The following is a 23,539-nucleotide window of genomic DNA, read 5'->3' on the forward strand; positions in this document are numbered from 1 at the left end:
CCTCTTTTAAAGTGATTTACTAAAACTAACCTGAACTTGACAGATAGACTTGTCACCTCTAAGATGAAGCTCTGAACTCCTCGTAGTTGTACGCTTATAGTTACAGAGTTACTCCGCTGAGACCATTGTACTCTTGGGTGGTAGCTGAGTACAGAGGTCAAAGCGAAAGAAAAGAAGAGAGACAAAGTTTCTAGTTGCTAAAAATAATGAACTTGAATTAATTTCCAGGTTAAAGGTATTCAAGAGAGCAATAAAAAACAAGGTAAAACACAGCATTTTAAAGTATGAGACAAATACACGATGTAAAAAGCAAGCAAATAGTTTATTGTGCAGGTAGTAAAGCTTTAAAGCTTTCAGTCTGTGGCATCAGCAAGCATGGATTTGTCTTGGCATACTTTGAAGGATCAGATTACCCAAGCCATCATGGACTATGAGAGTCCATTCATGGCTACAGTAGTGGCAGTGTGATGGAAAAGTCTCAAAGTCTAAGAAGACTATGGAAATTGTAAGATTTTATTTCTTTTGTAATTCACAAAAAGTAAATTAGATTCTCACATTTTTAGATCATCATCCACAAGAGGAGGAGGAAGCTTCTCAGTTAAAAAAAAAACATCAGACGTTCCCTCGTCAATGCTTTCTCCTGCCTCTTCTTTTATCAAATGATCTTTTGACGGTGCGAGGAGCAGAGGACCATCGACGCTGGTTCCTTCGTCATTCTCATCTTCATCCACATCACTGTTTGGTTTTACAAATGGAATCACTCCAATCACTTCAAAACTTTCATCTTGGCTGTCGAAAAGGTTGAGGTCAGAGTCTGGATCAAACATGTTGGACAGACTCATTATCAGTCGGTAGGCCTCGCTATCCACAGATATGTATTTGGCCATTGAAAGGCTGCAAGTCAGTTAAAAATAAATAAATAAAATTAATTATACACTGGTTAATACAAAATTTTACAATAAAATCTTAGTAAATAATATATGTTTCCATATTTGTTAACTAATTGTAGTAAAGAAGTCAGTCGAAGATTAACTGTTGTAAGTAATTTCAAAGCGGCTAATACGAGTTGTAGCCCACCGTCCTTGTTCAAGTGGCACATGCACAAGAAGGCATCGCAAATGTGACTAAAGTATAAGGTTTCTACAAAACACAAGGGAGATGATTTGTGATTAACACCATGAATGGTTTCTCCAATGTCACATCAGGTTTCATACCCCCAAGGATAAAAGAAACTTTTAAATTACTTTGCTGCTTTAATTATGGGAGAGTTGGTCAACCTCATCATAATTCAAATGCAGGTGAATTTTCTTGTTTTTTATTATTCATTTTAGTCTTATTTTACTTTTGAAATCTTGTTATGACTAATCATTAACATATTTACCATACTTTATAGTGACTATTTATGCACCTATTTGGTATAGATCTTTCATGAAAACTATATTGTAATTTTTTTTCCCTTGCAACATTGTTACCAAGTGATAAAAATGGTTAAAAACTTTATGATAGACAAGGTACTATTGGTTATTTAATCCACCAGGATTCGAACACGGGCCTCCAAGTAATTCCACTGTAGTTCTGTTTTTGGTGACATATTTGCCTTACTCTAGAGATCAAACATGAATCTTACCAACTCGAAGTCATTTGAGATTCATAAAGCCGGATCTCGAAAGAGATACTTTAAAGAGACTTTTTGTTAATGAAATGAATATATATATATTATAACAAAAATATATATATATATATATACATAATAATGGTTTTACAATGCAAATAATTTATTTATATAAAGAAAACGACATTAGCATAATGTTTCATATCTGATGTTCAAAGATTTTATTATTTTACATTAACCAGAACTAGAAACGGAAAAATTAAAACAACCCATATGTTTATATTAATTTTTCATACAATGTCACAGACTAAAGTGAATTGATATTGATAGATATTATATTTTTTACATATATTGAGATGGATAGATATTGGATTTGAAGATGCCTGATATACAAACAATTATCAAACAGCGTGACTACATTGAGATTGTGGAATGTTCAACAAGCCGTTAATATTCTTTAAGTAAATTCAAATATGCCATTGTTATTCTTTGAGTGTGTTAAACATGCCATGATATTCTTTAAGTCTGTTCAACAAGCCATTGATAATCTTTGAGTATGTTCAACTAGCCGTTGATATTATTTGAGTTTGTTAAACATGCCGTTGATCATCTTTGAGTATGTTCAACAAGCCATTGATAATCTTTGAGTGTGTTCAACATCCAATGATATTCCTTGAGTATGTTCAACAAGCCATTGATAATCTTTGAGTATGTTCAACTAGCTGTTGATATTATTTTAGTGTGTTCAACAAGCCGTTGATATTATTTTAGTGTGTTCAACAAGCCGTTGATATTATTTTAGTGTGTTAAACCTGCCGTGATATTCCTTGAGTATGTTCAACAAGCCATTGATAATCTTTGAGTATGTTCAACTAGCTGTTGATATTATTTTAGTGTGTTCAACAAGCCGTTGATATTATTTTAGTGTGTTAAACCTGCCGTGATATTCCTTGAGTATGTTCAACAAGCCATTGATAATCTTTGAGTATGTTCAACTAGCTGTTGATATTATTTTAGTGTGTTCAACAAGCCGTTGATATTATTTTAGTGTGTTCAACAAGCCGTTGATATTATTTTAGTGTGTTAAACCTGCCGTGATATTCCTTGAGTATGTTCAACAAGCCATTGATAATCTTTGAGTATGTTCAACTAGCTGTTGATATTATTTGAGTGTGCTCAACAAGCCGTTGATATTATTTGAGTGTGTTAAACCTGCCGTGATATTCCTTGAGTATGTTCAACAAGCCATTGATAATCTTTGAGTATGTTCAACTAGTTGTTGATATTATTTGAGTGTGCTCAACAAGCCATTGATATTATTTTAGTGTGTTCAACATGCCGTGATATTCCTTGAGTATGTTCAACAAGCCATTGATAATCTTTGAGTATATTCAACTAGCGGTTGATATTATTTGAGTGTACTCAACAAGCCATTGATATTATTTCAGTGTGTTAAACATCCAATGATATTATTTGAGTGTGTTAAACATGCTGTGATATTCTTTGAGTATTTTAAACATGCTGTGATATTATTTTAGTGTGTTCAACAAGCCGTTGATATTATTTGAGTGTGTTAAACATGCCGTGATATGTTAAACATGCTGTTGATATGCTTTGATTATGTTCAACTGACCATTCCAAGCAGTTCCCTAATTTTTCTTTCCGCATTACCGACACCACTTCATCTTCTCCTGTCAGAAGCTGGAGCATCTTGGTTGATTCACAGATCAGCTGATGATAAACACAACGAAGAAATAACAACATTGCAACGTTGGATTATTAAAGTGTTTTGTTGTTGTTCACTTCCCCCTTTGAAGCTCTAAATGTAACATTGATGAAACAGGTTCTACTACCATGTTCATAACTGAAATGAAAAAGTGGTCTTTTGTGTTAAATTTCTTTTGTTAAGTTTAATGACATACCAAAACATATACATCATCATAGTTCATATAACAAAGTCTGAAACTTATCATGAGTGTTCTAAAGGAGATAATTTTGGTATTTTTTGCTCTCAAGGCAAACTCCTGAACTGAAGTATCCAATAACATTGAGAAAAAGAGCAGAAAAAAGTTCAAGTTTATACAAAGTCATGCTAAATGTTGCAAGTGGGCATCAAAAGTATGGATTTGAGTAAACGGCACGCGATATTAACTATCACTGAGCATCTTCACAGCCTAGTGTACTTACCACTTCTGTGGGATTTCCCCAAAGAATATTGCAAATGGCCCTCACCAACTCAGGCAGTAGTAAATGTGTCTTGATTCTATGACAAATTTAAAACATGTTAAGAAATCATTCGAAATAAATTCTTTGATATCCTTCAAAGTTTTAGAAATTAAAAGACAATATATGAACAACTTGCTACTTTAGAGATTTGGGCAAAATTCCAAAGATATGCTTAAATGAATTTCAATTCCAGGTATTTTAACATTAGTTCAATAAAAGTGCAACTTTCACTGGACTAATTGTTTTGTTTAAAAAAAACATATGTAGATACCACAATGAGCTATGTTACTATTCAATTTTTGATGGAAAAGAGCAAATAAATTTATGGCTAGAATGGGATTTGAACCAGTGACCTTTGGGGTTACAACCAGTGAATTCCTGTATCCCAGAGGTCAATGGGATTTGAACCAGTGACCTCTGGGTTACAACCAGTGAATTCCTGTACCCCAGAGGTCAATGGGATAGAGAACCAGTGACCTTTGGGTTACAACCAGTGAATTCCTGTACCCCAGAGGTCAATGTGATTTGAACCATTGACCTCTGGGTTACAACCAGTGAATTCCTGTACCCCAGAGGTCAATGGGATTTGAACCAGTGACCTTTGGGTCACAACCAGTGAATTCCTGTACCCCAGAGGTCAATGGGATTGAACCAGTGACCTTTGGGGTTACAACCAGTGAATTCCTGTATCCCAGAGGTCAATGGGATAGAGAACCAGTGACCTTTGGGTTACAACCAGTGAATTCCTGTACCCCAGAGGTCAATGGGATAGAGAACCAGTGACCTTTGGGTTACAACCAGTGAATTCCTGTATCCCAGAGGTCAATGTGATTTGAACCATTGACCTCTGGGTTACAACCAGTGAATTCCTGTACCCCAGAGGTCACTGGTTCAAATCCCATTGACCTCTGGGTCGAATCCCATTCTAGCCATAAATTCCTTTGCTCTTTTCCATTGTCTAAAATATTCCAATCAGTCCCATTATTCTTTTACTTATTTACTTACAACTGGAAACTTACTTTTCTTTTTGCCAAAGTTTAATGAATAATTTCAAGCAACAGATCTGAATCTCTGGCGACGGTACCGAGATGAAAACACCAAACAATACATTGAGGAATGTGGGAAATGACAATAGTCTGTAAAACAATAAACAATGGTTAATTAACAATCAATAATGTTATGAAGACAGCGAGAGTCAACTTCATCGACTATACTAAATTAGAGTGGTAGTGAAATCTCAAAGAAAAACACATCAACGATACACAACAGGGGAGAAAACATAGTCAAAGGCAGGCAATCATAAGATCTTCAAAATAAAAATCCAAAATTAGTTGTGGTAATGATTAATTACAAAAAAGGAATGTTGAAAGATCAAAATCAAATACTGCTCTTTAAAATTTATTGATAATATCCTGTCTTCTTTGTTTGGTGCTAATTTGTTGCACACTTTTGCTTAAAACAGTAAGATGCGGTTATGAACAAGTAAACAAATTATCTACTGCTAAAGTTCCATTGAACTGTGATTGATAAGTGACAACTCAAAATAAAATAAAAATCTCAACAAGTTGAAAAGTCTGGTTTTAAAATCTGGACAAATTGACTGTAAAAGTAGAATTGTAATCCCAAAATTTTGACTCTTAAACGTCAAACATTTTATTTTCTTTCATTATGGCCTTCTTCATCTAAATTTTCTTGATTCTATTCGAATGGAATTACTTTTTTAACAGAATGAAAGCAAATGACTTTTAAAATATACTAAAAGATCTTGAATTCTTGAAATGTTTGGGCAGGATAAAGACAAACTTCACACCGTACTTAAAATTCCTAATTCATACTGATATATGCTGATCGGCTTTGCAGGTAAATGTAAAAATTTAAATATTTTTTACATGCTCACTTCTTTGTCGGGAAAATGTTCAAGAGCCAGAAAATACTTTGTCTGATATCACTATCGACAATCTGTAAAATGAAGAGAGGAGTTACTTTGAAAGAACAAAAAAATAGTGAAGATATATTTGGTGCAGTTTTCTTATACTTCTAATGAAATGGAATTACACATCACATTAAGGCAGGTTATTAGACCTGGTTAGTAGTATGCTTGTTTTTCAACCATTCCAAAAATGTGGTAGATAACTCTTTTACACTTTTTACATCTTTTACACCAAAACGAAATGTGTTAATTTTTTATTAAAATTATTGAACATTTGCATTCTATAATCTTGTAAAAACTATTATTCTGTTCGACAGTTTTACTATAGTTTCAACATATCAAGTGATGTTTGTGGCATGATATAGAAATCTGTGTACTCACTTGCTGTAGTGTCATACATAATGATGGTATGCACCCTTCTTCCACAACTAACAGTGCGTTACTATAAATAGATAGAAATGGACTGTAATCACTTTGAAGTCTTTGTTTACTCTGACCGACCATACTTTCATTTATATTTATATTCATTGTCCTGTTATCTCCTCACCCCTCCTCAACCACCTCCATCTTTAACCTACCTATTCTTTTCACCTCATCCTATCTTACCCCACCTGTATCAGCTATCTCATCTACATCATCGTTACACCCCTGATACCACTCTTGCACACTTCTATCCCTCACCTTACCACACTCTCTTCACCTGACAACAGCCACCCTGTCACAACAGCTAACTATACATCCTGGAATGAAACCACATTCTAAACGATTGCCACACCCCTACCCACAATTTCAGGTATAATAAAAGAATTGGGTTTATAGATACAGTATGATCTCCTGAACTCCATTTCCTGCTCTCTGCTCCATCTTTATAATTCCCCCTCCTGAGGTGTTATCACCCCTGAGTATTATTCTTGAGGGAGTATCATCACTGAGTATCACTCCTGAGGGAGTATCATCACTGAGTATCACTCCTGAGGGGGTATCACTCCTGAGGTACATCAACTCTGAGCATTACTCCTGAGGGATTATCACTCCTGAGGGGGTATCAACTGAGGGAGTATTACTCCTGAGGGGTTAAAAACTCTGAGTATTACTCCTGAGGGGTTATCAACTCTGAGTATTACTCCTGAGGGGTTATCACCTCTGAGTATTACTCCTGAGGCATTATCATCACTGAGTACCACTCCTGAGGGGTTATCACCTCTCAGTATTACTCCTGAGGGGGTATCAACTCTGAGTATTACTCCTGAGGGGGTATCAACTCTGAGTATTACTCCTGAGGGGTTAAAATCACTGAGTATCACTCCTGAGGGAGCATCATCCATGAGGGGGTATCAACTCTGAGTATTACTCCTGAGGGATTATCACTCCTGAGTATTACTCCAGAGGGGGTGTCAACTCTGAGTATTACTCCTGAGGTGTTATCATCACTGAAAATCACTCCTGAGGAAGTATCACTCCTGAACGGGTATCAACTGCATATTACTCCAGAGGGGTTATCAACTCTGAGTATTACTCCTGAGGGGTTATCATCACTGATTATCACTCCTGAGGGAGCATCACCCATGAGGGGGTTTCAACTCTGAATATATTTCCTGAGGGGGTATCATCATTGAGTATCACTCCTGAGGGAGTATCACTCCTGAGTATTACTCCTGAGGGATTATCATCACTGAGTATCACTCCTGAGGAAGTATCACTCCTGAGGGGGTTTCAACTCTGAGTATTACTCCTGAGGGAGTATCACTCCTGAGTATTACTCCTGAGGTGGTATCAACTCTGAGTATTACTCCTGAGGAGTTATCATCACTGAGTATCACTCCTGAGGAAGTATCACTCATGAACGGGTATCAACTCTGCATATTATTCCCGAGGGGGTATCAACTCTGCGTATTACTCCTGAGGGGGTATCAACTCTGAGTATCACTCCTGAGGGGTTATCATCACTGAGTATCATCCCTGAGGTGTATCTTCTTACCTCCATTCAGTATTCACTACTGTCAGTAATCCCTCAGTAACCATGACTCTGGATTTATCAGCAATTGCTTCATGGTGATTCAGGAGACGACACAAACATGTGATGATGTCATGTGACAACTGGGAGATGTTACAATTCTTGGGTAACCTGAGAGTAACAAAATTATTAGATAAACATATAAGTTCAAAATATAGTTGTTAAGTTCAGAAAGAATTATTTGCTACATATTTACTAGTAGCATTTATAGCATGTACTAAACCTATTCCAGGAAACAATGCAAATCCTTTGCGTAAATTGTAATTGTTCATGATCAGTTTGCAAATTCAGTTCAACAAAGCATTAAATATCAATTCAAGAATTGGCGCCAGAAACATAATAGTGGGATTACACAAGTTTTGTATTCCACATGTAAGCTACTTCAGTTAAAACTGAAAATCAAAGAGTCAAAACAAAAACAAGACAGAAAATGCAGGGCCACTTCAGGCTGAAATTTTCAAGAAACTTTCTTTCCTGATAAGGTTGTGAGAAACACACGAAGAGCAGTAAAAAACTGCAAAACTTTGAGACTTGTAAAAGCAGGACATAGATTTCAATTGTTTTGATAAGGCACATCATTTTCCCTATTAAAATGTATCTTTTTCCATCAACATTTCATCAAACACTAACAACCATCCTTACAGAAACAACTTTCAGGAAACTCTCGTATTATATAAATAAACTTAAACAGGACACAAATGTGATCAATAATAACACAGACAAAGTTATTGATCCAAAGTTCAATGTAATATGATCATCACCCACTGATTATTCTTGCGGTGATGTTCTTCCGTTGAAAACACCTGGAGGTTTTGTTTCATCCAAATTGCCAATCAGGTTGTGATGAAAATTTACACAATATTGCAAAAACAACACCTACCAATCAAAACAAACTGCTGATTAGTAACAATTCAAAGTTTTACAAAAAAAAATCTGTGCTAGCTGAACAAGAAATGAAAGAAACTGACTCACACTCTAGTCTCTTGGATTTGTTGATACAATTCTTGACAGAGAAGAGAAGGTGCTTTAACATCCTGCCCAAAGAGATAATCGAAGATAAAAGAACATAACTCATCTTTTTTACAGGAATATTTCATCAGTCACTAGGAACAATGAAAAATTCAACATTATATCAAGAAAATACTTCCTTCAACTGTGAATGTTTAGTCTAACTGTTTGTTCATCTGCTTTTACGTAGAAATAAACATTTTTATTTTCGTAATAAGGTAACCTGGTGTAACTTGAGACGAGACATCGATACCATCCATCAATCAGTCAATTCCTACTTGCCAAATTAAAGACTTTTGTTAAAATCTTTTGTGTTTACTTGTGATGGAATCTTTTCATTTGTTTCTGCCTAGTGTTATGATATAAGAAAACAAAAGGGCTACCTGTGAGAGCAAAATTTGTTGACACTGCTTGGCTATTGCCATTCTCAAGGTGGAAGCCTCATTTCTTAATTCCTTCAGATGAAGGGTTGGTAGAAGGATCTGAGTCAAATGAGGAAAGACCACATTAATCATTACCATATACTGCTTGAAGACCATATTAACATGACTCCTTTCTGCTAGGAGTTATTCCATATTTACCAAAAATGTTCATGTTACTGTTTACGCATGACAGTGATACAGTAGTATAAATTGCGTAGGTACTATATAAGGGAACATTACACAATTTCATCTTGCTAAAAGACAATACATTAAAGAGGCAAAGGAGAAGGATATTGATGACTCAGAATATAGTTCACAGTCAACTTCACAAGTCAGCATCAACTTTGCCAAACCAAAGACAAATTTATCTTTGTCAGTGAATGCATAGATAAAAACAAAACATCCTCAAGGTCATCTGCATAACGACAATTATTGCCTTCCTTAGCAAGTACATGACTCACAATACAAGTTAAAGCTACCTCACAAGTCAAGTTACTTACCTTGGCTAATTTCTCTCTGCATAAGACAACCTTGCCCTCCTTAGCTAAGACCTGACTCAAAGCAACTTTCCTGCCTTCAATGAAAAGAAACAGCTCAACGTTGTACCTTCTGTCGCAGCCGACCTCATCAGTGTTCTCCTCGTCAGATATAACCTACATGGTTAAGAACACAATAATAGGAACACTTTGAAGACCAGAGGCGAGCGATGAAGGTAAAATGTTTTTGACATTTTTCCACTACATTATATAGGCATACATGACTACATATCAATGTGTTTTGTAATAGGTTTCCGTACAATAACTCTCAACAATGTCTCAGTTGAATATTTTCTAACAAGTTGCGTCCACTTTGAATTCATGATCTCATTATACCTGCTACAACAAAATTGAACATACATGAGTTATTTTTAAAGATTGTTGGAATGGGCCAGAAATTCTAGCACAAAGGAAAAAGTGCTGTAAGTTTTTAAAAGTACTTCAGAGAAGATCTGATTCTCAAAATATTATGCCCAGCAGTAATATGGCAATTTCAAGATGAAATAAAAAAAATGTCATCATTGTTAACAACAAATACAGAACACCTTTCACTTGAATTTGCATCTGCTGATTAAGAAATCTGATAGATGCTAACTAGCATAAAGTAGACTCACATGAATGGTCACAGCCTTTCTATCAGCTCCTTCATTACACATGGACCACAATTCATCTGCTACGTCTGGAGACCAGATATCCCCTCCATCTTGTGGGGTTACATGGTTCATTGTGCAATCAATGGCAGCAAATGGCATCTGAAAAATTAGTACCTTTAAAAGTCATTGTTTTCTTTCACATATTTAAATCAATATTATTTAGAGGTCTGTGTTGAAAATAAACCTCTCATATTGAAAAAGGATAGCATTTTTTGTTTTATATAGTGACATGACTCACAACTCAAGACAAAGACGATGAAAGATACATTCGACTGGACAGACATTATGACGCCAGTAAAAACCTATTGAGAGTGTGCTAGAGCAAGCTTACTTCAAGTAGATATCTGGGCATCGGTCGTAATTCTGTCCGAGGAACACTCTCTTGGTCTCCGTGGTCAAGAAAAACAACTTCCAGATTTTCCCCGAGTTCAGCCACTTTACCTCGATACCATCTGGTGGGGGGGGGGGGGATGTGAAGAAAATTCAATATTAGCAGCTCTGATAGAGGCAGATTCATGAAATTTTTACTATAGATTGTTTTATTTTCCTCAAACAATTTGCATAATACCTGTCATCTGATTGGAATTTTGCCAGGCAGAGATCTCCTACTGCCCATTCCTTGCATCCTTCTTCTTCTATTCTACTCTCTAACATCTCATCTTTGTTTATTTCAGTCATGAGATTTTCCAACCTGAAAAAGCATCAAATGTGAATCAGATAATATAGTCTCATCACATGACATAGACAACTGATTTTCAAAGACAAAGGTAAACACTTAAAAACAAAAGACAAGAGCTCTAATCTACAGGTATGAGTTACACTTCCAACCTATTTAAGATTTCACAAAAATAAATCCTCAGAGCTTTGCTAACATCAATATTTTCACACATCCGGTGTCCTTGTTTTCAGGAGCAACCATCTTGAACTGACAGACATGGTTTGACATTGAGATAATAATTGTTTTCAGAATGTTTAGTTTTCATGATCATTGGATATCACCACCATGCAATGATACACATGCACCCAGAGTATTGTCTAGAGCAACCATCTACAAACGTTTATGCAAATGACCTATGATCTTCTATGAGTACTAAGCAACCACCCGTTAGACCCCCCCTTTCTCCCCACCCATCAGAATTGATGCTCACAATGCATGAACTTGACTATGGATTATTGGACTTGATGGTAAAAAAAAGAAGTTAAACGATCTCTGTCAGCACCGACATTTTGTGCAACCCACTTTCGGTGGCGCCACATAGATCCATTATTGATTCTTCCCTTTGATGTAGAAATCATAATCAATCTTTGAATGATTATTGTATGAAAATAATATTACTACTATATTATTATTATCTGCAGTCATCAATAAAATATTGTCACTTACTGATCACTGTTTTCAACTTTTTGGACGGAAAACTGGTGTGGTGATCCTGCCGCTGAGAGATACACCTGACGAGACTTTCCGATGGGTAAGCATTCATACTGCGGCTTCAGAGACAATCTACAAGATAAATATAATAAGAGAAAAGGATTTTTGTATGAAATTGATTAGAATAATAGGTAAGGATAACAGACATTAATGATAGTGTTTACTAATCACAACCAGATCATTTTAATATTAACAAAAGTTAAATTATTACGTAATTTACAACAGAGGGAGAAGGCTGATGGCAGCCACTGAGCATATTGAGTAATAATACACAAGAAAGTCAAATATTGGACTTCCTATGATAGTTTTTTTCTTTGCAATACACTAAAATGCAAAGAATTTCTACTGACAATTGACCTCCTTCTTTGGTAGTTACAAGGGTTGAATTACTAAGACTAGTCTCAATCTTGATCTAAGACCTTGAGTTAATGCTTATACATTCAAAGACTTTCATTAGAACTGCTAGATTTATGACGGTGGAGGATAAAGGCAATGTCATTAGATAAAAATGTTCTAACATGTAATTCAGGGTATGTGTTCATTAGAAGTAGGTTCCAACATGTAATTTAGGGTGTGTGTTCATTGGAGGTAGGTTTTATAAATATATATATATATATATATATATATATATATATATATATGGAATTAAATGATGGAATTAAAACCAAATAAACCATGACTATACAGGAAGCGGATTAAGGAGCAAAGAACGGATTACATATGCTTGTAGAACTCATTGCAACTTACACTTATCTAGCGTCATACTTTCATTGTGTCACATTTTGTACTTCTCATTCGACTGCCAAGTATTGCTGACGAAGGTCCCAGGGGGACCGAAAATTCCAATATATTTTCTAAAACTTACTCCTTATTTGTCAATTATGAGTCATATCTTATTTCTCTGGTTTTCTCTAATAATATTTTCTTTTGGAGTAAACGTGGATTTTCGTTATATTATATATATATATATATATATGTATATATGTATATGTACGTATATGTATATATATATATATATATATATATATAAATATACATATACATACATATTAGTGTTTGCACGGGTTATCCGGGTACCCGGGTACCCGCCCGACGCGTTACTACCCGGTTCCTAATTTATTACCCGAATCCTACGCAAAGTGTGATTTAAAAAATAAAAATTGGCAAACCGACGGTAAGGCAGATTTCGCATTGACTTAGTGTGTTGTTAGGCTACAATGTGGTCGAAGATAACAGCAATAACGAAGGTACCCGCCCGACGCGATTCTACCCGGTTCCTAATTTATTACCCGGATCCTACGCAAAGTGTGATTGTTTAAAAAAAAATTTGCAAACCGATGGTTAGGCAGATTTCCCATTGACTTAGTGTGTTGTTAGGCTACCATGTGGTCGAAGATAACAGCAATAACAAAAGCTTTCCATGGATATCTTATAACTGCGTCACAATTTCAGCAAATAAACAGATGGTTAGGCTTAGCTAGATTTCTCATTGACTTAGTGTGGTGTTAGGCTACCATGTGGAAGAAATTATTATTTATTCATTCGTTTATTTCATAGAAGGAAAGGCTGACAAGGAATTTTACGAGATGTTTATGGATTATAGACGGGATAACTAAAAATTATTAATCGCTAGTGGCTTTTTACTAATCGTTTATTCCAAATGCGATCAAATTGCGCGAATCGCGCGGCTAATGCGAACCCTGGGCCTGCATAATAGATAGTAGTAGTAGTAACAACTGTTTAAGAGCTAAATTGGATATTTATATGGTTTGATCCAATAGACGTGCACGAGCAAGCATAAGCAGCGGCGGCAGTGCGATGTTAGTAGTAATGCTAATTATAATTAAATAATTAATTTATTAACAAGTTAATGAAAGAAACAAAAGCAAATAAAAATTATTGAGGGAGGTTTTATACCTTATCTTACACCTACGTATTTGAACATGAAAACATTTTCAGTAGAGAATATAATGCATTTATTACAGCATCCAATATGTAATTCCTTGAAAATTGTGATACACGAGGGTAAACATTTTTTTCCGGGTACCCTGTTACCCGACGGGTAACGGCCCTCGGGTACCCGGTTCCCGATTTTTGGACCCCTATAAACGCTAATACATATACATACATATACATACATTTACATACATATATATATAAATATATATATATATATATATAGAGAGAGAGAGAGAGAGAGAGAGAGAGTTGTCTGATGATCGCTCAACGCGTGATCCTCTGAGTAACAACTACTAGTGTTCCACTAGTCTCAACATATATATATTTAAATATATATATGTCACATTAGAATGGTAGAATTCAATTAATTTGAAATTATGACAGAATAAGTTAATCTGTCAACAGTTTATTATAGAAAGTTGGACAAGTAACTTTTACTTTTAGTCAACCCTGGTTGTTGATGGAGATTAATGTCCAGGGATGTAGGACTATTTAGATAAACCCTAATCCCACTATTCACTATACAAAGGTACAGGGTAGCATACTCTTGAGATAGTTAGAGTGTACACGAAAGAAACACCACCAGGTCAGGGCATAGTCAAGATGACAATGTATTGTATTGCCAGGTTATGCTAATTGTTACACTAGTAATCATGCGAGACATCACATCCAGCCAGTGAAGTGAGTGTTGGAGAGGATTATTATTCACTCTCCAAAATACTACCATCAGATCGAGTCATGCTATGTTTCTTAGCTTAAAAAGGCGGAGCTATATTTTTGTGATTTTTTATATCATGGGGCACAGGATCCTAAATGATACCTGTATTGAAGCCTGGGCTAGTATACTGTGAATTATGACTGGCATTTAACTGTGAGAACTGAAAACACAATTATTTCCTGGAGATTCCAGATTCATATATAATGTTCTGGATAGGGCAGCTTGTCGGCAGAGTTGGGATGGTGGTACATCACCTGACCGGACAAAATATTGGCTGTATTGCGGAGCTCGTCTAGCAGTTTAAGAACTGGCACCATTTGCCACTTTTCCTAAAGTTGAGTTGAAGACTTGAAGTTCTGTTTGGGGATATTTTATGCGACTTCTTCTACCGTAACGTCTACCACAACATAATGTCGGCGACCACATGTATCATCATGTATTGTCAACATCTTTTGGACAATGTTCGTCATATGGACAATTCAGAACTTGTATGTTAAAAGATAAATGTTAAATTAGAATTCCATGATATAAAGGTGGGAAAGTTCTTCAGACTAGAAGATTTAACGTCACTCTATTGTAGAGGAAAGAAAATCTGGTAATTTTATAGATTGAAAGCTGAATTGGTACATACCAGTTTGTTCTCATACAATTGAGAAAGATCCAGAGATATATTACAACATTGGAAAGTCTAAAACATTTTCAGGAGTTAGATTAAATTTAGATTTTTGTCATCATGGGGTAAAGATTGCTCCAAAGCAATACGTCGTATCAAAGTATTCAAAGTCAAATGTGTTCTTATACAGTAATGTAAAGAAGCAATATTGCAGTTGTAACTTTTAATTTTTGATTTTTAAAGGAGAAAGTTTCTCCTAAATAAATACATGACCAATTAAATTTTTATATTGAATTTACTACTTGTTCTGTTTCATTAGTTGGTTGGAGTATTTTCTCACATTGCATATTTATTTTTGGATAGCTGCTAGGCGAATGTGTCACATTGCCACTTGCTACTTTTCTGGGTGACTATATATATATATATATATATATATATATATAGACCAGAGAAATAAGATAAGACTAATAATTGACAAATAAGTAGTAAAGTTTTAGAAAAATATATATATACATATATATATATATTTATATATAGGAATAGCAGTAAAACTGTTAAACAACTATGCTGCATTTAGAGAAACGCTGCTGGATCTCGAGTGAGATACAATAATGAAATTAAGTAAATGATTGAAGGTAAAACAGCCATGTTTGGTTTTCGAGCAAAACTAGCTCTTCTTCAGTGCATGATCACCGAAAGTGACAAGGAGTAGCAGGAATTGAAACTACTTTATAGAGAAGAGGGTCGGCATGGTTGTGAAGTCAATGTGACTTTCTGATTTCTGCTGGATTTAGCAGAAGTTTTGGAAAATCGGATTATTTGAATCCATGTTGGATTATTTTAATCCGATTCCATGGTAATTTCAATGGAATTGTTTTGGTTTATCTGGGACAGCAGGTCGTTTCTGATGTATAAACTGAATGGTGTTGTGGTCTTAAGGTTCAGTTCCCAGAAATTTTCTTTTCTTTTTTTAGGTTTATCTGTCCAAGAATCATTTTGGTCAATGGCAATAACACATAAATTCTCAATCGAATAATTTGGGAGATTGAAATGATTTGCAACAGGTTGGTTGATCTTTTTTGTTTTAATCGCAGATCTATGTTGAATCATTGTCATCCTAAGCGTGTTTTTCAACTCTCCAACGTATTGTAAGGAGCAAATATTGCAGTAGATGAGGTAAATGACATTTTTGCAAAGGCAGCATATTTTATGCCGAATTATGAAAAATGGAACGTGGGTGTGGTTTGGTTGCTCTGAAAGGCCCCAGTCGAATCATCAAATAAGCACATTTTGCAATTTTTCTGAATTCTTCTGAATGATATTAGCCAGTGGTGGGAGACCAGGGTGGAATTAAGTACCCATGGTACCCTTTTTGAACTGGTTTGACAAGTTTTTTTTATGTCAATGTTTCGGTACAGGGTTTGCTTTTGGCCTTTCTGATGGCATTTTCAATAGTACCCCAAAAATACTGTCTGTTTAAGAGGTGTTGTGACAGTTCTTTGGTGGGGGAATCCAAAATCGACTTCAGAGGAGCAAATGTGTTGAATGCGCAACGCTTGACTGTATGGAATATTTCTGGTACCGTGACGTGGATGGCAACTGCAATATAAATATATATATATACAACTGCCATACATATATGGCAATTGCCATATATATATATATATATATATATATATTTATACATATATATATGAATATATATATATATATAAATATATATATAATTGAAATAGTAGTGAGTTGGAAAATCAAGAACAGTGAAAAACTTCCACCTCAAACCCGTGCCTCCCGCTTGATATGCGGACACCCTAACCACTAGGCTATGGTTGCTGACTGTATGTCCAGAGGTTCAAAACCGGTAAGGAAGGTCGTAATTCCACTGTCAGTTCTGTTCTGTTGACATATTTGCCTTACTGTAGAGATCAAATATGATGCTAACCAACTCGAATTCATTTGTGATTCCTAAAGTCAGATCTAAAAAGATACTTTGAACAGACTTAATGTTAATGAAATATATATATATCTATATATATATATATATATATATATGTGTGTGTGTGTGTGTTCATTGGAGGTAGGTTCTTACATGTAATTCAGGGTATGTGTTCATTGGAGGTAGGTTCTAAAATGTAATTCAGGGTATGTGTTCCTTGGAGGTAGGTTCTAACATGTAACTCAGGATATGCACTGATTGGAGGTAGGTTCTAACATGTAACTCGGGGTATGCGCTCATTGGAGGTAGGTTCTAACATGTAACTCAGGGTATGTGTTCATTGGAGGTAGGTTCTAACATGTAATTCAGGGTATGTGTTCTTTGGAGGTGGGTTCCAGCATGTAATTCAGGGTATGTGTTCGTTGGAGGTAGGTTCTAACATGTAACTCAGGGTATGCGCTCATTGGAGGTAGGTTCTAACATGTAACTCAGGGTATGTGTTCATTGGAGGTAGGTTCTAACATGTAATTAGGGGAATGTGTTCACTGGAGGTAGGTTCTAACATGTAATTAGGGGAATGTGTTCACTGGAGGTAGGTTCTAACATGTAATTAGGGGTATGTGTTCTTTGGAGGTGGGTTCCAGCATGTAATTCAGGGTATGTGTTCGTTGGAGGTAGGTTCTAACATGTAACTCAGGGTATGCGCTCATTGGAGGTAGGTTCTAACATGTAACTCAGGGTATGTGTTCATTGGAGGTAGGTTCTAACATGTAACTCAGGGTATGTGTTCACTGGAGGTGGGTTCCAGCATGTAATTCAGGGTATGTATTCATTGGAGGTAGGTTCTAACATGTAATTAGGGGAATGTGTTCATTGGAGGTAGGTTCTAACATGTAATTCAGGGTATGTGTTCATTGGAGGTAGGTCCTAAAATGTAATTCAGGGTATGTGTTCATTGGCGGTAGGTTCTAACATGTAACTCAGGGTATGTGTTCTTTGGAGGTAGGTTCTAACATGTAATTAGGGGAATGTGTTCACTGGAGGTAGGTTCTAACATGTAATTAGGGGAATGTGTTCATTGGAGGTAGGTTCTAACATGTAATTAGGGGAATGTGTTCATTGGAGGTAGGTTCTAACATGTAATTCAGGGTATGTGCTCATTGGAGGTAGGTTCTAAAATGTAATTCAGGGTATGTGTTCATTGGAGGTAGGTTCTAACATGTAACTCAGGGTATGTGTTCTTTGGAGGTAGGTTCTAACATGTAACTCAGGGTATGTGTTCTTTGGAGGTAGGTTCTAACATGTAATTAGGGGAATGTGTTCATTGGAGGTAGGTTCTAACATGTAATTAGGGGAATGTGTTCATTGGAGGTAGGTTCTAACATGTAATTAGGGGAATGTGTTCATTGGAGGTAGGTTCTAACATGTAATTCAGGGTATGTGTTCATTGGAGGTAGGTTCTAAAATGTAATTCAGGGTATGTGTTCATTGGAGGTAGGTTCTAACATGTAACTCAGGGTATGCGCTCATTGGAGGTAGGTTCTAACATGTAACTCAGGGTATGCACTCATTGGAGGTAGGTTCTAACATGTAATTAGGGGAATGTGTTCATTGGAGGTAGGTTCTAACATGTAATTCAGGGTATGTGTTCATTGGAGGTAGGTTCTAACATGTAATTAGAGGAATGTGTTCACTGGAGGTAGGTTCTAACATGTAATTAGGGGAATGTGTTCATTGGAGGTAGGTTCTAACATGTAATTCAGGGTATGTGCTCATTGGAGGTAGGTTCTAAAATGTAATTCAGGGTATGTGTTCATTGGAGGTAGGTTCTAACATGTAACTCAGGGTATGTGTTCTTTGGAGGTAGGTTCTAACATGTAACTCAGGGTATGTGTTCTTTGGAGGTAGGTTCTAACATGTAATTAGGGGAATGTGTTCATTGGAGGTAGGTTCTAACATGTAATTAGGGGAATGTGTTCATTGGAGGTAGGTTCTAACATGTAATTAGGGGAATGTGTTCATTGGAGGTAGGTTCTAACATGTAATTCAGGGTATGTGTTCATTGGAGGTAGGTTCTAAAATGTAATTCAGGGTATGTGTTCATTGGAGGTACGTTCTAACATGTAACTCAGGGTATGCGCTCATTGGAGGTAGGTTCTAACATGTAACTCAGGGTATGCACTCATTGGAGGTAGGTTCTAACATGTAACTCAGGGTATGTGTTCTTTGGAGGTAGGTTCTAACATGTAATTAGGGGAATGTGTTCATTGGAGGTAGGTTCTAACATGTAATTCAGGGTATGTGTTCATTGGAGGTAGGTTCTAACATGTAATTCAGGGTATGCGTTCATAGGAGGAAGGTTTGTAGGCCAGAATTTCTTGAAATACTTGATCCAGTAAACAAGAAGCTTTCTTGGAGATTTCCAATTGCATAAACATGCAGGAAATACTTACTCTTTGGCTTCTTGCTTTTTTCTTTGAAAGTGTTCATCTGTGTCCAGGTCAATTTTACCAGAACACAGCTCTTTGATCTTCTCCAAGTGCTGCCATGGAGAGAACAATACAAAGAAATGAAGAAGAATCATAAAAAAACTGAAAAGAATTAAGAGGGAAAAAAAGGCATTTGAAGAAGCTGGATTGTCTGCAATCTAACATATCCAGTGTGTAAAAGTTAGTGGGCCTGACATTTTTATCCTAGCAGGATCTTCTCCAGAGGCTGAATGACAAGTAACAGTACATTGTTCTACATTGGCAGTGAAGGTCAAGCTCCCTCTGGTCATTACTTTCCACCCAAATCTTCCTCCTCTTCAGCAAATCACCACTAACAACAACAACAACATTCTCCTCACTTCAGATAAGGTCCAACGAGCCGTCCCTGCAAAACCCACCATCGCCTACAGACGTCCACGCAACCTACGAGACCTTCTTGTGCGTGCTGCTGTTCCACCTCTAACTTCTAACTCTACACCCATTCAGCATGGTACTTTCAAATTTGATCGTACTTCGAGATGCATCGTCTGCAGCCACCACATTGTTGAATCTAATTCCATCACCAGCCACAGCACCTAACTCACACATAAAACTAAGCGTCACATCACTTGCACAACCTCTAATTAAATCTATCTGATCTCTTGTAGTATCCAGTATGTTGATGAAACCAAAACCACCCTCAAAAAGCAGTTCTATGGTCGGAGATCCACAGTCAACACCATGAAGACTGAGACCAAGGTTGGAGAACACTTTAATCTTCCCAACCATACCATTAATGACATGTCCCTACAGGGGATTGAATCCTTAGGTAGCTGTCCTGACCTAGTGCGAATCAGCAGAGAGAGACTGTGGATGCAACGCCTTCACACCATTCAACCTCATTGGCTCAACATTCAGGAAGGACATGACTAACCTTTCTTCTGCTCCCCATCCCCCCCCCCTTCCATCTCCCTTGTTTCTCCCTATGTCACCCTTCTTCTCGTAGCTCTCTTCTACCTTTTTTTCTCAACACTTTTCTGTCTTTGTCCTTCTGCAGTTTATTCCCTACCCTCTTCCCTCCTCTCTTTGTCCCTCTACAGTGTATCTCCTACCTCTCCTCTTCCCCCTGTTGGTTGCTTTCTTCTCTCCATCCCTTGTCTACTAGTCCTCTTACATCTATCTCTTTGTGTTCACCCTGCTCATTAACCTGTCTGTATTCTGTGCATGTATTTGTCCCATATGTTACTGTAACTTGTCATTCAGCCTCTGAAGAAGATCCTGCTAGGATCAAAACGTCAGGCCCACTTACTTTTACACATTCTCTTATACAGGCTCTTTTGTGGATAAGCAGTTTGCTAACATTTTTGTTTTATTTTAAAATATCCAGTTACAGAAATAGTTCTACTATGTTGTATTAATGTTACAACATATGTTTATCAAAACAAATGTGAAAAACTAGCCTAGAGTACAACACTTTCATAGCTGATGTACCTTGTCATAGCCTAATTTGCATAACTTTTGGTTTGCCTGAAGTTGTTCCTGCAATCGGGTCATTTGGCTGGTAACCATGTGATTCTACTGTCCTCAAAGAGAAATGAAACATTTAACACTGTTAATATAGCATGATACTAGATAGCAACATGAGCAACATAAAACCCCAAGTACACAAGGTTTGTAAACCCAACTTCAGTTGACTTGACTGAATTTTCCAAACCAAATAACATCAATTAGAATTTAACTGTTGGTAATCACCGTTGGATTAGGGACAGCAAAATCTTTCTCAATCAGTTCAAGTCGAACGTTGAATCGATTGATGTGTGTTTTCAGGTCTGGTACTTTGATGCGTTGTACCACAGGGTCCAACCAAAGAGTGTTACCTAAGCTGCAAAGAGCAATCACGAAATACATGCTTCATATTAATTCATATTTTATTTTAATATCTATTTAACATTTACCGATGTAAATGTTGTAAAGACAGTCTGGTACACCACATATGATAAATACATCTGGTTAAGCCAAAAGGTTGAACCTTTGGCAATTTGAAAAATTAACACCTATAACTGATATTTCCAAGAAAGTGAGAGAATAGCAATGATCAGCAAATTATGAATAAATTGCACATTTCATTAACATACGTGTTTCTGCTCCACCTCAAATTCAGTCCAAACCCCACCGAGGCACATTCCCGATTACAAATTTAATTCCATCACCTTTTACTAATCTTTATCTGAAATCTTTTGATGCAACCCTACAGTGTCATAGTTATTTGCAAATAATTCGCATCCTAAAGATTTTGCATAAATTTCTTGTCATATATTCACGTCATCATCATAGCCAAAATCTTTATTTCCAATATTCCTGTCAATAATTGATATTTAAATGTTACAGTAATCCAAATAATTCTTTACATATCACAGATAAAGTGAGCTGAGCTTCAAGTTTTTTTCTATTAATACTTGACTTGGTCTGCTTCTGTTATTGTGTTTGTCTCAGCAGCATGACTAACACACTTCACTGATTTACCTCATCACGATTTTCCCCTCCAGTTCTTCTCCATGAATCATATTATGAATTGCTAAGTTTGCCTGTATTAGATCAAAAAATCAAAATGAAACCATAATATGAATAGAAAATATATAAATAAATCAAAAAATATATATCTTAAGAGTGTATGAAACAAGGATTTTGCAATGAAACCATACCATAAAAAAATATATATATATTTTTTAAAAGTGTACAAGGCAAGGATTTCATAACCAAGTGCTTGGCAAGAAATGACAAGGGGTCTGCATATTGGTGAATATATAGTCATTATGTACTACTAGTTTGAATGGAGCATTATTCACAGAATACAAACTAGATCCCCCACCACAGGTTTGAAACTGGAAGTTAAATGTTTCATAGCCATATTGCAAACATGCAACTTTTATCAAACACACCAACCCATAATGCACTATGGGTGATGTCATTGTAACACACTGAATGCTTTTTCATGTACACAGACAAGTCTTGTTTAAAGTGTTCTAAATGTGCAATATTACTTCAGATGAAACTCATACCACTGCTCAAATAATGTGATTTTTTCAATTATATTTTTCTATTGTAAATTTTTAGAAAAAGCTATTAACCATTATTAAACGGACATTATTCTTATGAAGTTTTTTCTTGTAACAAAAAAGATGTTCCATTTTATTGATCAGACTCGAAAAAAATGTAAATTCAGCTGCTGAAACAAACTTTAGAACCCTCTTATCATTTTGAAATGGATTTGTTTTACAAATTCTAACAATCAATGTACTAAATTCTAACAATCAATGTGCTAATAATAAATAATAGTCACTCTGCATTACATAATCCTACTCATGATTTTCATTGTAAATCTATAAATGTGATTAATTTGTATACCAGAACCCAGTGTGATTGTGTTACCTGCGTGGTCCATTGGTTTTCCTTGTCTGGAGGCATGGCACCACAACATATGATCTCCACTGCCTGAAAAAAGAGAGGATATATTCCAGTATCATCCAAGTAACCTCCATCCTTATCTTTCCCATTAAAACATCTCAGATGAGACAATTGATGAGTTGATGGGGGGTGGGGTGTTTTAAGAAGAGTTTTGGCTAGTTTTAGCATCAACGTTTCAAGCTTAAATATCATTAGATACCTAAAAACTTGCATATTACAGATTGTGCAAATTTAACTCAGTTGATAGTTTTCATATAGATATACACACACATATACATACACACGATCATCCACGCATTCATATACGTGTACATCAGGGTTGTCCAACCTTTTGCAGAGGAGGGCCACATGGAATGATTATGATGAAGGAGGGGGCCGCATGAACCCTACGCTTGATTTTTCGATTTTTGCAACAAAATGTGAGCACTGCGCGCGGAGTGCACTTATTTATTTTCCTTCCTGATAAAACAGATGCATAGGCCTAAAGTCCAGCCTCCCCCTCCCCCCTCCGCTAAGAGTATCACACAAACTGACCTGTATGCAGTTTTTT

The 23,539-nt window shown here is 36.1% G+C and overlaps 1 protein-coding gene across 3 annotated transcripts in view; it reads right to left on the reverse strand.

Annotated features, from left to right (window-relative positions):
• The window catches only part of LOC139965848 (putative ATP-dependent RNA helicase TDRD12), a 132,160-nt gene that overhangs the window by 15,234 nt on the left and 93,387 nt on the right, over window positions 1–23,539 (reverse strand). For all 3 annotated transcript variants that reach the window (XM_071968627.1, XM_071968628.1, XM_071968626.1), the window contains exons 25-43: window positions 22,954–23,016; window positions 22,048–22,109; window positions 21,277–21,406; window positions 19,510–19,598; window positions 11,786–11,902; window positions 10,970–11,092; window positions 10,733–10,853; window positions 10,363–10,500; window positions 9,713–9,865; window positions 9,174–9,272; window positions 8,755–8,816; window positions 7,747–7,893; window positions 6,150–6,210; window positions 5,736–5,797; window positions 4,858–4,974; window positions 3,800–3,875; window positions 3,246–3,343; window positions 556–894; window positions 31–144 (exon numbers count right to left, since the gene is read on the reverse strand). In XM_071968627.1, coding sequence (XP_071824728.1) covers window positions 31–144; window positions 556–894; window positions 3,246–3,343; window positions 3,800–3,875; window positions 4,858–4,974; window positions 5,736–5,797; window positions 6,150–6,210; window positions 7,747–7,893; window positions 8,755–8,816; window positions 9,174–9,272; window positions 9,713–9,865; window positions 10,363–10,500; window positions 10,733–10,853; window positions 10,970–11,092; window positions 11,786–11,902; window positions 19,510–19,598; window positions 21,277–21,406; window positions 22,048–22,109; window positions 22,954–23,016 — 2,171 coding nt within the window. The remainder of the gene's footprint in view (window positions 1–30; window positions 145–555; window positions 895–3,245; window positions 3,344–3,799; window positions 3,876–4,857; window positions 4,975–5,735; window positions 5,798–6,149; window positions 6,211–7,746; window positions 7,894–8,754; window positions 8,817–9,173; window positions 9,273–9,712; window positions 9,866–10,362; window positions 10,501–10,732; window positions 10,854–10,969; window positions 11,093–11,785; window positions 11,903–19,509; window positions 19,599–21,276; window positions 21,407–22,047; window positions 22,110–22,953; window positions 23,017–23,539) is intronic.

Source organism: Apostichopus japonicus, chromosome 3 (genome assembly GCF_037975245.1).
Source record: "Apostichopus japonicus isolate 1M-3 chromosome 3, ASM3797524v1, whole genome shotgun sequence".
Classification (NCBI taxonomy): Eukaryota; Metazoa; Echinodermata; class Holothuroidea; order Aspidochirotida; family Stichopodidae; genus Apostichopus; species Apostichopus japonicus.